Source organism: Heterodontus francisci, chromosome 1, assembly GCF_036365525.1.
Source record: "Heterodontus francisci isolate sHetFra1 chromosome 1, sHetFra1.hap1, whole genome shotgun sequence".
NCBI classification, from domain to species: Eukaryota; Metazoa; Chordata; class Chondrichthyes; order Heterodontiformes; family Heterodontidae; genus Heterodontus; species Heterodontus francisci.
Window position 1 is genome coordinate 79636114 of NC_090371.1, and position 13902 is coordinate 79650015.

General features: G+C 42.3%; 1 protein-coding gene across 1 annotated transcript in view; it reads right to left on the bottom strand.

The window, feature by feature from the left end:
- Positions 1-13902, bottom strand: part of npr2 (natriuretic peptide receptor 2) — a 244287-nt gene that overhangs the window by 11642 nt on the left and 218743 nt on the right. Inside the window, exons 20-21 of the mRNA XM_068032500.1 lie at positions 4239-4337; positions 794-885 (exon numbers count right to left, since the gene is read on the bottom strand). Coding sequence (XP_067888601.1) covers positions 794-885; positions 4239-4337 — 191 coding nt within the window. The remainder of the gene's footprint in view (positions 1-793; positions 886-4238; positions 4338-13902) is intronic.

A 13902-nucleotide genomic window follows, 5' to 3' on the forward strand; every position in this document is an offset into this window, starting at 1 on the left:
TTACTTTAAATTGTTTGCTGAATAATTAGTGGCTATATAGTCCCCAAGATACAAATTCCTTATTTACAGGATAGAAATGGGCATTTTAAGGTTAAAGGATAAATATTCTGTGCCGCTGTTGCACTGCTAGAACTGCAGCGTTATGAAGTTCCTTATAAATCATGGCCTTCAGCTGGAGTATTCTGGACAATTCTGGGACCCACACTTCACAAAAGATATGAAGACCTTAGAAATGGTACAGAGGAGGTTAACCAGGATGTTACCAGGGAAGAGGGACTTCAGTTATGAGGAAAGGCTGAAAAAGTTACAACTGTTCTCCTTAGAACAGAGAAGGTTAAGAGGTGACCTATCGATGTTTTCAGAATGAGGAGAGGTTTTGATAACGTAGGTAGAGGGAATCTATTCCTTCTGGTGAGTGGGTCAATAACTAAAGCTCAGAGATTCAGAATCATTGTCAAATGAGGGGATCGGAGGAGAAATTTTTTCACTCAGAGTTTTGTTGGAATCTGGAACGCTCGACCTGAAAAAGTGCTGGAAGCTGATTCAATGTATAATTTTGAAAGGTAGTTGGACTTAAGGATGAAGAACTTTACAGAGCTACAGATAAAAAGTGGGATTGGGATTAAGCACAACTACTCTTTCAAAGACTCAGCACAAGCATGATGGGCTGAATAGCCTCCTTCTGTGTTGCAAGTTTCTATGATTTATAAAAGCAACAATAAAGAGTTTCATAAAATCATTCATGATTGTGGTTGTGAAAGATGTGCTGAACATAACTTGAGCATAAATGTACCTTCATTTCAACATCTCCACGGAGTTCCAGTTCAAAATTTCTGAACTCATCCAAGACATTCTTAGTTGTTGAGGATACATGGATTTTCAATGCTAACAAATAAGGAGGTAAAATGTCAATGGCAGGATGAAAACAGGCATATATTTAGACTGAATTTTCTTTAAATTGACTGTTGGGTATTAAGCTTTACTGCCAAATTCTTTATATGGTTCTAATTTCAAGAACTGTTTTGCTTAAGGTTTTAACTTAGCTTCAACTATTATTTGGCCTCAGAGGGTTCTAACAGCCGCAGAAAGTTGAAGATTGAATTCTGCCCCCTTGAAATTCAAAGTCAAATTCTAGGACTGGCTGTCCTAATATCTGTTTGTAGCTTGTAAATTAGTCCAAAAAATGTTACAGATGTATGTGCTAACACATTTAAAAGTAAAATGTTTGCTTTTTAGAATTTTCATTTTTGACTCTTATTCCAAAAAAAATGTTCATAAATTTGTACCTTTCTTAAATTACTGAACCTAAATAAGTGATTTGTGATTTCTTTTTCAGCTACTTGTTACAAGGCGTATGTAACATTTGCTTTTTGGGGCCAATTGATAAGATGTAAATTCACAAAGGAGGGATCCTTTCTACTGCACTCCTCGCAAACAAAAGTAAATGCCCAGGCAGAGAGGCAGGGAGGGAGCAGGAGAGTGCAGTAGTTATGGGAGGGTGGGGGGGGGGGGGGGTGTAAAACGCAGAAATCCTGGTGACACAGAGGTCCTGCTGAATGTAACGGCCGGGCCTCTTTATCTTTTTTAAATTCTGTTTCCTGCCTGGCAACTGGCCAGATTGACAGGCTGGCTGACTGCTAGGCGGAAAGTCAGAGACAGAAAGCCACAGTTGAGAACCACTGGGGTTGATCTGCAGCAATCAGGAAATATTGTAGATTGGATTCAGGGGTTGGACTGGAAATTGGGAAGGAGGGAAAGATTACAGGTTAAACGCGGTGGAGGGGCGGAGGGCGTTCGAGGAGGGGCTCAGGATCGAGGGTTCAGGGGAAGGTTGACAGATCACGGCAGTGAGGAGGAGGCTGCGTTCGACAGAAGGTTTACTTCAGGGTTCGGGCAGAGGAGGAACACTCTACTCTTGGCTCACAAGCAGTGCTAGAAATAGACTTACCTTCTGCAGCTGGCTGCTCCCCTCTCCATTTTGCTGCTGGGTTTCCTGAACACTGGGAAGCCTAGCTGGCAACTAAATCTAAATCAGGCTCCCAATTGCATGGCGTGCTTCTGATTTAATTATTATAATGAAGTGTCTCACCACCAAGATGGGGCAGCGGCACACCTTGTAACTCACTGCTGTAAAAATGGAGGCAGGCACAAACAATAATGAATGATAATTTGCATAACATAGCAAAATGCCCCAAAGCACGTCACAGTTAGGGGTCAGACATAAATGGGAAATTTGGGGGGGGGGGGGGGGCATGGTGGGAAGGGGGAGCATTGTGGAGGGGAGGGGGAATGGAATTAAGAGAAGTGGCTGAAAGGAACATATTTCTTTTGGGTTCAGTGTTAATAGGAGGCAGAACTCAGATAACAAGTGAACTGTTTTGCTCAGATGTTGTGTACATCTTCAATGCCAACATCGGCTGGTCAGAACTGCTTCTTTCCACTGAAGTGTGGCGGAAACCCTAATATGGTGATGGAGCTCGAGCAGCTCCAAGGAAATAGTGGTCAGAAATTCCCCTTTTGTCTCAGTGGCTCCAGTATATGGTGGTAAGGAGAATTCCATCCCTGTATGAACCACTTTAATTGAAAACATGGCACTGAAATGTAAAAGCTGTTTCTCCCTCCATAGGTTCTGCCTGACCTGCTGAGTGTTTCCAACATTTTCTGCACTTAAATGTAGCTCATTTCAAAATCCTTGCTGTAGAACAATGGCCAAGAAATCCTCAAGCATGACAGCACTCGAAAAGACAGAGATTAAATACAGCTAGTTTTTAACTGAGTTGATTTACTCCTGCAGAAAATAAAATATAAGGGGTGATTTGATTGACGTTTTCAAGATATTAAAGGAAACTGAAAGGCTAGATAGAGGGAAACTATTTCTGTCGGTTGTGGAGTCTAAGACTGGGTAACCTAAAAACTAGAGTCAGGTCTTTCAGGGGAAAAATTAGGAAACACTTCTACATGCAAAGAGAGGAAGTTTTTGCGGGGTAAAAGCAATATGGTAAGATGGACAGGTTCAAGCAAGAGCTAAGATCATGGGGGAAAGATGACTGGACATTCTGCCAACAGTAATACAGATGAAGAAGCAGGGAATGCACAGTACGCAAGTGTTGAAAAAGCAAGGGGCGCAAGCAGTAAGTGGGACTGGATATGGCTAAAATGGCAGTGTGGTTGAGGCCACGAAGGGATTGGTAGCGGTGTACAAGTATATAAGTACAAGAGTAGGCCATTTAGCCCCTTGAGACTGTTCTGCCATTCAATGAGATCATGGCTGATCTGTGACCTAACTCCATATACCTGCATTTGTCTCATATCCCTTTATAACTTTGGCTAACATAAATCTATCAATCTCAGATTTAAAATTAAGAATTGACAAGCATCAATTGCTATTTGTGGAAAAGAGTTCCAAACTTGTAACCACCCATTGCGTGTAGAGGTGTTTCCTAATTTTATTCCAGGGCGGCACAGTGGCGCAGTGGTTAGCACTGCAGCCTCACAGCTCCAGGGACCCGGGTTCGATTCTGGGTACTGCCTGTGTGGAGTTTGCAAGTTCTCCCTGTGTCTGCGTGGGTTTTCTCCGGGTGCTCCGGTTTCCTCCCACAAGCCAAAAGACTTGCAGGTTGATAGGTAAATTGGCCATTATAAATTGTCACTAGTATAGGTAGGTGGTAGGGAAATATAGGGACAGGTGGGGATGTTTGGTAGGAATATGGGATTAGTGTAGGATTAGTATAGGTGGGTGGTTGATGTTCGGCACAGACTCGGTGGGCCGAAGGGCCTGTTTCAGTGCTGTATCTCTAATCTAATCTAAAGGCCTGACTCTAGTTTTTAGGCTATGTCTCCTAATCCTAGACCCCCCAGCCAGCAGAAATAGTTTCCCTCTATCTATCCTTCCAGTTCCCCTTAATATCTTGAAAACTTCAGTCAAATTACCCCTTATATTTTTCTTCCTGCAGGAGTGAATCAACTTTGTTAAAAAAATCAGCTGTTTTTAATCTCTGTTGGAAACAAACTGCTTTCACAATGGAAAGATTTCAAATCCCTAAGACAGTCAGGACAAAAATAGCTTTGATGAAGTGGAAACCTCCTTATAATATTTAGATGCCACAAATAATATATCATTATAGTATACTTCTACCTTTCATTTGCTAAATATAAAAGATTTTGAGTTTTCTATAGATATAAATAGGTATCAATGCAGAAATTGATTTTATATTTTCTTTTTAAAAAAAGTCACATACCCTCTCCAGTAGATTCCATACGAGATGCTGTATTGACTGTGTCTCCAAAAAGACAATAACGTGGCATTTTTAATCCAACAACCCCTGCACACACTGGGCCTGATGGTAGGTAGAAAAAGAAAAAGGTTTCCTAATCATTTCTTTATCATACATACCAGTTAAGCAATTTTTTCAGCAGTATTGAATGACAGGGTTTTACTGTGGATCCTTTTGGATCAGTGACAAACAATGAATCATTTAAAAAGTTGCCTTTCCTCTCAAGTAGCTCCATTAGGCATGTTTTCTTGCTCACAGTTTGCCTAATTTCACATTGCCATGCTAAAATGAGTTCAATCCCCTGGTGAAACTGAAGTTTCAGACCACATTTATACTGTAACACTGCCTTTAAATGTAGACCTGCCTTTGGATTAAGTGCAGCACCATAAATAAGAATACATAAGTGCTTCTGAAGGCATTGAGACTCAGTTCAGGAGGTGGTTTTGCTGCCTGCCTCTGGAGGCAATAGTCAACTGCACTTGTTGTTGGGTCCACCATTTTATTCCGGCCACATCCATGTGCATCACTCATGCAGTTTTAACACTGGTGGTCCTTGCTGGCATTGTTCCAGTGTTGCTGAGTCTGCTCTAAAGTCTAAATGAAGCAAGAACTGAAGTACAAAAGTAATTGAAGTGATAGAAATAGGGTATGGGAAGATTATCAAAGACATCAAGCATAGCTGTCACAGGACTGAAAGAAGAGCTGGCAGGTACACATAGCTGCCCAGCAGAGGAAAGATTTGGGAAGGAGAGCCACTGGTAATGGAAAACCACTCTGCTCACTGATGCCAGTGCTAATGGCTACATTATAGATTATTAAATCAAATGCCTCATGAATATTATTTCATACGAGCATCTGAAAAGAAGTGCCGGAAAAGGCTACCTCGCCATGAAGCACACCCCACTCAGATACATACATCACCCACCAAGCCATCATAGTAGGTCCTGAGAAAGGCAAAAACAGGGCAAACACCTATGACCAATGTAGGATAAGCACTGGAAAATTCCCCTCTGATTTCCAAACACAATCAAACAAAGCTCCAGGCGAGTATTCCATAATTCCTCATAATCCCACCTAATTAACAATTTACCAGCTGTAACTAAAATGTTTCCTATTATTAGGAACTTGAAAATTTCTCTCAATTTTTAAAAGACTGCAGCAAATGCTCATCCACCACATGTTTCATCAGTCTACTCCAGAGGGTGATTAGTTCCTGGCATTGAATCCAACTCTTTGCTTACAATTCCCTTTATTCCTACAATCCCTATTCATGTCAAATAATCTGTCTAACCAGACTGAGTCCAATCTCTCCATTGTTTTAAAAGCCTCCATCATATCCACTCTCAGCCTTTGATTTACTAAAGTAAACAGGCCGAACTCCAAGAAATAATCTTCATGATTTAAGAGCCCTTCGCTTCGATGTCTACTATTGGCTGCAATGAAAACATTTTTTTCACATTGGCAACACAGAGGCCAGCAAGATTTTTTTTAAGTTTCCAGTTTCTTCTTTTCTTTCCTAAATGCATTAATTCATGTTTGAGTAGAGTTGTATAGGTGCTTGCACCTCACTGAAATGCCCATCTTTTATATGTGAGTCTTAACAGGATAGGGACCCTGGCTGATTTTTTTAATCCTTCCTATTGTATTAGGCTAATGCTTCCCCCTGCTGAGATTAGTTAATACAGCACAGACCTCACACCTAGAACTGAATCTGGGGTTTCCCTGGTCATTATGGCTCCGTGCTCCACCAGGTGAATATTAATTATGACCAGACAGCAAAACGGCAGACTTCACAGAATCCCAATCCATGTATTGGAGTTGTTTGGGTGAATTTTTACTCCCAATTATAATATTCTTGGTATTGTTAGGCTAAATACTTAATGAGTCTGCAGAGATATATGAAACAGGAGCTTTATTGGAACATATCTAACTGCTCTGGCTTATATCTTCCACAAGGCTGTACGAGGGACCAAATCATGTGATGCTGCATCGATGATGTACACAGTATATGATTAGCATACTAACCGATTAGAATTAATCCATCAACAATTCAAAATCCAATATAATACATTATACTACATCTTCCCGCAAGTCTCTGATTCCCATTTCTATATGGTGAAGATCAAACAAGTGACAACTTTAAGCTCTGGTGTTTTGCAGTCTTAATCTGGTTTTCTTAGGTCCTCTTCTTTCCTTCATTCTTCTTATATGGCCAACCACTGTGGAGATTTCACAAGCCTATCAGAACAGGTCCTCTTCTTCTTTGGAGGGTATTGGGGTTTTGAGTCCTGTGAGTGGTCCCTCAGACTCTGCTGGGCAGCCGGGGAACTGGTAGATGACTCAGGTTCACCAGTCAGGTTGTCATCTGGATTGGTAGATGAATGCCGCATCTCTGATTTGTTAGATTGGGTAGATGACTGATTCTATGGGATAGGAGGCTGCTTCTGTATGGCAACCAGTCTTTTCCGTCTCACCATATCGTGCTCTGATTGGATGAGGTAGGACCGTGGATGTGGCGTCTGTTCAACCACTTGTCCATAGTGAGCTTGGTCTCGGATCCAAGCTGGTTCTCCCAGTAGGAGATCTGGTAGGTTGCATGCCTTGTAACATTTGTCATAGTTCCACATCTGGCAGGATCGATCGTTGTCCTCTTTCCTTCTCACTTTGTCTACCCCGTCAACTTGTACTTGCAGCATGAGTGTGTGTGAGAGTAGGGAGTTGAGTTCTCAGTCTTCTTCCCATTAGGAATTCACATGGTGCTAGACCATTTTGAAGTGGAGTTGAACGATAGCTCAGAAGTACAAGTTGGATGTCATTGTTCTTCTTCAGCAATGCTTTCACTATACGCACTCTTCTTTCAGCTTCACCTTTGGCTTGAGGGCATCTTGGTGAACTGCTAGTACGGACAAATCCATACGATACTGTGAATTCTTTAATGTATTCATTGGCAAACTGTAACCCATTGCCTTGGATTCCTTGTGTTGCAAATATCTCCTTCAACAATGTAATTACTGCTTCAGAAAGTGTGATCCTGCAGTTGCTTGACTTCTATCCATCTGGAGTAGTAGTTTACTATAATGAAGAACATCTTACCTCTGTGTCCAAAGAGGTCCAATCAAGACGTTCCCATGGTTGTGATGGGAAGGAAGATGATATCAATGGTTCTCTTGTCTCCTGATGATGAGTCTCAGAACTCTCGTCATAGATGAATAAATCATCAACTACATTGAGGTGTCTTCTCTGTTCATACTGACTAAGAATGGGATTATGTGGCATGTGTGCTGGTTATCCTTTTACACAGTACTCTTTGCCCTGAGCACATTCTTCATCAGATTTCTGGCATCTCTGATGTTGTTCAGTCGCTGAGTTGTCGCTGGTAGAGTTGTGGTTGTTGTCGATGCAAAGGTTTCTACCTCTTCAACAAGGGCTACATCACCTTGTTCAGGTCTTGCCACTGGAATGCAAGACAAAGCATCTGCTGTATTCTCCTGCTTTCCCAGAATATACTCTGCCTTTGCATCAAACCTCATAATCTTCAGTTTGAATCATTGGACTCATGGAAACATTTTTGCTAACCCCTTCAAATTTAAAAGAGTCAATAAGGGCTTGTGGCTTGTCTCTTTCTTGAAGTGGAAACCAAGAACATATTCTGCGAACTTCTTGCAAGCCCATATAGCAGCCAGTGCTTCTTTCTCTATCACTGCATATCTCTGTTCAGTCTCTGTCAGTGAACAGGATGCATAATAAACTGGTCTGCGCTTTCCATCCATCAAAATCTGAAAGGCTACAGCTCCCAGTCCTGTAGAAGATACATCTGCAGCAATGAAAACAGGCCGTTCTGGGTTGCAGTAAGCTAAAATATGAGATAATATCAGCATCTCTTTGATTTTCTCAAAGGATCCCTGTTGTGGCTTCCTCCCAGCACCATATATTATCCCGACGTAGTGGCTCATTGACGACAGTTAGGTTGGGGAGGAACTTTCCGACTTGCTTTACCATACCCAAGAATCTCTGGAGCTCAGTCATGTTCCAAGGAGCTGGAAACTCCTTAATTGCTCTTGTCTTCTGTGGATCAACTCTGAGACCAGATATGTCCACAATATGCCCAAGGACATTCGGTTGTGTGATTTCACATTTGTTGCTAAGTGCAAGTCCTGCTTCCTACAGCAGTCGCAGCTCAACTCGCACTCTGTAGTATAAGGGTCTGAAAGGGTTAATGTTTGAGAAAGCGAGACTAACCCTTCCCATTATAGTGATGATGTAATAGTCACATGGTATTAGGCTTAGAAAAAGCATCCTGAGAGGTGCTGGCTGGACAGGCTTATTGAGAGTGTAAATAGTTATGTATATAAAATAAACAAGTTACTATTTAGCCATATAAAGACACTGAGACATCTGTAAACAATGCCTGAACTATACGAACAGCAACATACAATATGGTGGCAACAGTGAACACACCCAGAAATTATTGAAAGACCTCACCTCGTACAGTAGTGCCAAGAAGACAGCGAATCTCGAAGGGAGACTGCAAAGAGCTCCAGAGCTGCTCTGTAGCCGAAGGAAAGCATGGACAATGCCAGGGTGTCAGCCGTGCAGACATTTAGGCTGCACCACAGAAGCTTCGTGGTCTGCGAACAGAAAGCAGGTCCAGCGATTGGGCTGCAAGTCACACTACTGAGCAATGGTCGGGGATTGGGTGAGAAACCTTTGGGAAAGGGTGCATTTATTGTTTAACGGTGCACTGGGCAGGTGAAACAGGGAAAAAAGTCAATCCCTCGCGAGGGTGAGTCCGGAATTGGGAACTATCACTCGAGGAGACCGTGGAGGAAAAGCATGGGAACAAATGAAAAGAGAGGGAATCCTCCAAAAAGAGCGGAACACCTCCATTAAAGCAAAGAAAACTTTCTTGAAAAAAAGAGAAATCCTAAAGAGTTAGGAAAAAATGGATTCGAAATACACAATGCCTGAAAGCTTCCAGAATTCGGAAGGACGCAATTAGATAGAGAATTGGTCGATGTGGAAAAAAAGATTTCTAAGAGTTAGAATAGCTTCTCAGCGACACACCAAATCTGAAACGGAGGTGGGTGCAATTGCTGCGAATGTGATCGTAAGACAAGGCATCAATGAGGCTTCAGACAAGTTTGATGATGTTTTACAAGCCTTCGATAAATACTTTAATTTAAGAAGCAATAGGATCCTGGAAAGAGCAAAGTTTAATAAGCGGATCTAGAAGCTGGGGGAATCAGTGGACGCTTTCATTAATAATTTATACAGATTGGCTGAGGGATGTGAGTATGAAGAATTGACTGAGTTGATCAGGAATTCAATAGTAGTGGGAATAGCTGACAATTCTTCATCATATATCTTATAGCCAAAAAATGACCTCACTCTTGACAAAGCGATTCAGAAGATGCGACAGGCAGAGGTCAGAAGACAAAATAGAGTCATCCTGCAGGCTGAAGAGAAGCCTTGGATCAGAATGAATCCAATGATGGTACAGTTCCTAAAGCCCAGGACAGAAAAGTACTCTACAAATTAGAAGGTACACTCAGGGGGGAAGGTGCAAGTTGCTGTGAAACCCTGCCAGTGCTGCAGAGCCAGAAAGACCCACAGACGTGAACAGTATCCTGCTAATAAAGCTGAATGCTTTAATTGCAATAAGACAGGCTATTTCAAAAAGATGTGCCAGAGTAAGACCGCTTCTCACAGAAATGACGAACAAAAAGCATTTACACATACAGCTGTGAATGAAGTGGAACAACTTCCATTGGAAGACAAAAACCAGGAGACTTCCTCGGGGAAATTAATGACTCCAATCAGGCATTCTGGCCAGCAGACATTTATGTTAATAGGCATATTTCTAATTTCAAATTGGACACAGGTGCAAGTGTCACAGTTCTGTCAGACCAAGAGCCATGGTTGTCGACACATTGCTTACAAAACCACTGACACTCAGTTACACGGTGCAGGAGGGATTGAACAGAAGGTCAAGGGAAAGCTACGGATAATGGAAACACTACATGTTCTAAAAAAACAAGAATATTCTCTGTTAAGCAGAAAAGCATGCTTAGATCTACATTTAATCAAAAAGATGGATGAAATCAAACAGCCAGAATTCAACAAGAAATGCTGGAACCATTCAGCAGGTCTGGCAGCATCTGTGGAAAGAGAAGCAGAGTTAACGTTTCGGGTCAGTGACCCTTCTTCGGAACCAGCAAATATTAGAAATGTCAAAGGTTATAAGCAAGTGAGGCGGGGGTGGGGCAAGAGATAACAAAGGAGAAGGTGTAGATGGAACAAGGCCACATAGCTGACCAAAAGGTCATGGAGCAAAGGCAAACAATATGTTAATGGTGTGTTGAAAGACAAAGCATTAGTACAGATGGGATATTAACAGACTGAAGATTGAACAGCAGCAAGTACAAACATGAAAAAAAAAACAGTGGGTAAGCAAACTGAACAAACTAAGATGAAATGAAATAAACATAAAATAAAATTGTAAAAAATGTAAAAAAAGAAAAAACAACTAAAAATAAAAGTAAAATGGGGGGCTGTCATGCTCTGATATTATTGAACTCAATGTTCAGTCCAGCAGGCTGTAGTGTGCCTAATCGGTAAATGAGATGCTGTTCCTCGAGCTTGCGTTGATGTTCACTGGAACACTGCAGCAAGCCCAGGATAGAGATGTGAGCATGAGAGCAGGGGGGAGTGTTGAAATGGCCAGCAACCGGAAGCTCAGGGTCCTGCTTGAGATGGACCGTGTAAAGGTGAGAGAAGGGTGTTCTTTGTTCCAGTCCTACTCAGGCCCACTCCCCCAACATTTTTTCCGGTACATTGATGACTGTATCGGTGCCGTTTCCTGCTCCCGCCCCGAACTGGAAAACTTGATCAACTTTGCTTCCAATTTCCACCCTTCTCTCACCTTTACATGGTCCATTTCTGACACTTCCCTTCCCTTCCTCGACTTCTCTGTCTCCATCTCTGGGGATAGGTTGTCTACTAATATCCATTATAAGCCCACCGACTCCCACAGCTACCTCGATTACACTTCTTCACACCCTACCTCCTGTAAGGACTCCATTCCATTCTCCCAGTTTCTCCGTCTCCGACGGATCTGCTCTGATGATGCTACCTTCCATGACGGTGCTTCTGATATGACCTCCTTTTTCCTCAACCGAGGATTCCCCCCCATTGTTGTTGACAGGGCCCTCAACCGTGCCCAGCCCATTTCCCGCACCTCTACCCTCACCCATTCCCCTCCCTCCCAGAACCGTGACAGGGTTCCCCTTGTCCTCACTTTCCACCCCATCAGCCTCCATATCCAAAGGATCATCCTCCGCCATTTCCGCCACCTCCAGCGTGATGCCACTACCAAATGCATCTTCCCCTCCCTGTCAGCATTCCGAAGGGATCGTTCCCTTCGCAATACCCTGGTCCACTCCTCCATTACCCCCACCACCTCGTCCCTGTCCCATGGCACCTTCCCCTGCAATCGCAGGAGGTGTAACACCTGCCCATTTACCTCCTCTCTCCTCACTATCCCAGGCCCCAAACACTCCTTTCAGGTGAAGCAGTGATTTACTTGTACTTCTTTCAATGTAGTATACTGTATTCGCTGCTCACAATGTGGTTTCCTCTACATTGGGGAGACCAAACGCAGACTGGGTGACCGCTTTGCGGAACACCTCCGCTCAGTCCGCAAGCAGGACCCTGAGCTTCCGGTTGCTTGCCATTTCAACACTCCCACCTGCTTGCTGCAGTGTTCCACTGAACATCAACGCAAGCTCGAGGCACAGCATCTCATTTACCGATTAGGCACATTACAGCCTGCCGGACTGAACATTGAGTTCAATAATTTCAGACCATGACGGCCCCCCATTTTACTTTCATTTTTAGTTATTTTTTCTTTTTTACATTTTTTACAATTTTTAAAAATGTTTATTTCATTTCATCTTAGTTTGTTCAGTTTGCTTACCCACTGTTTTTTTTTCATGTTTGTACTTGCTGCTGTTCAATCTTCAGTCCGTTAACACCCCATCTGTACTAATGCTTTGTCTTTCAACACACCATTAACATATTGTATGCCTTTGCTCCATGACCTCTTGGTCAGCTATGTGGCCTTGTTCCATCTACAGCTTCTCCTTTGTTATCACTTGCCCCACCCCCGCCTCACTTGCTTATAACCTTTGACATTTCTAGTATTTGCCAGTTCCGAAGAAGGGTCACTGACCCGAAACGTTAACTCTGCTTCTCTTTCCACAGATGCTGCCAGACCTGCTGAATGGTTCCAGCATTTCTTGCTTTTATTTCAGATTTCCAGCATCCGCAGTATTTTGTTTTTATATTAGCCAGAATTCAACAGTCACTTTCAAGCAGACTTTTCAAAACTATTTTCGGGTCTAGGAAGACTGAGGATCAAGTATAGCATTACATTAAGAGAAGATGCCAAACCAGTATGAATTTTTATGCCAAGAAAGATACCACACCTGTGGATGAACCAAGTTCAACATCAGATGGCAAAGATGGCCAAGATGTGAGTCATTTCTCCAGTCACAAAACCAACAGAGTGGTGTTTGGCTCTCATGACCGCCACGAGATATTAGTACATTACAACCCTTCATTTTCAACTGGAATTGCAGCAGATGCCTCATCTACATGGTTTTGGACAGTCCTCTTTCAAGAACATCCAAATGAATGGTGAATCTATTATGCATCCAGAGCTTTATCTGAGACAGAGACAAGGTATGCTGTCATTGAAAAAGAAGCACTTGCAATCACGTGGGCTTGTGAGACGTTTTCTGATTACATTATTGACCTGAAAGTGGTTATTGAGACAGATCACAAACCCTTGATTTCCTTAATGGATGAGAAGGAAATTGCAAGGATGCCTCTGAGAATTCAAAGATTCCAATCGAGGTTGATAAAATATACCTACGAGACGGTATATGTTCAGGGAAAGATACAACCTTCCGTAGATGCATTATTGAGAGCAACTGTTGACCATCCTCCACAACAGGATGTTAACTTTGTTGCCGAGATACAGTTCGATTCACATTACACAGTGTCGCAATGGCCAGCAAGTACAGAGAAACTTAAAGAAATTTGTCAGCTCAAAAGCGGGATGAGCAATGCAGTAGGATACGCCAGTACTGTACATAAGATTGGCCATAGGAATGTCCTAGTTAGAAGATAATGAAAATTTTCTTTGAATTCAGGAGAACTTCATAGTCATAGACAATTTGCTGCTGTATAACGACAGAATGATCATTCCGATTTCTCTTGGATCAGAAATTTTGACAAGAATTTATTAAAGCCACATGGCAATCAAAAAATGCAGAGCACGTACTCAATCATCTGTTTGGTGGCCAGGAATATCCAAAGACATAGAAAACATGATCTTGAATTGCCAGGTATGCACATGACCAGACCAGAGGGAACCTCTGATAACTAAACAATTTCCAAACAGACCATGGGAAAGTCTAGGAATGGATTTATTTATGTACAATGGAAAATCTTACAGCATAGTGATCGATTATTTCTCAAGATGGATTGAAGTGAAAAGATTGTGCTCAACAACAACAGAATCTGTTATCAGAGCATCACAGGAGATCTTTGCAACACCTGGTAT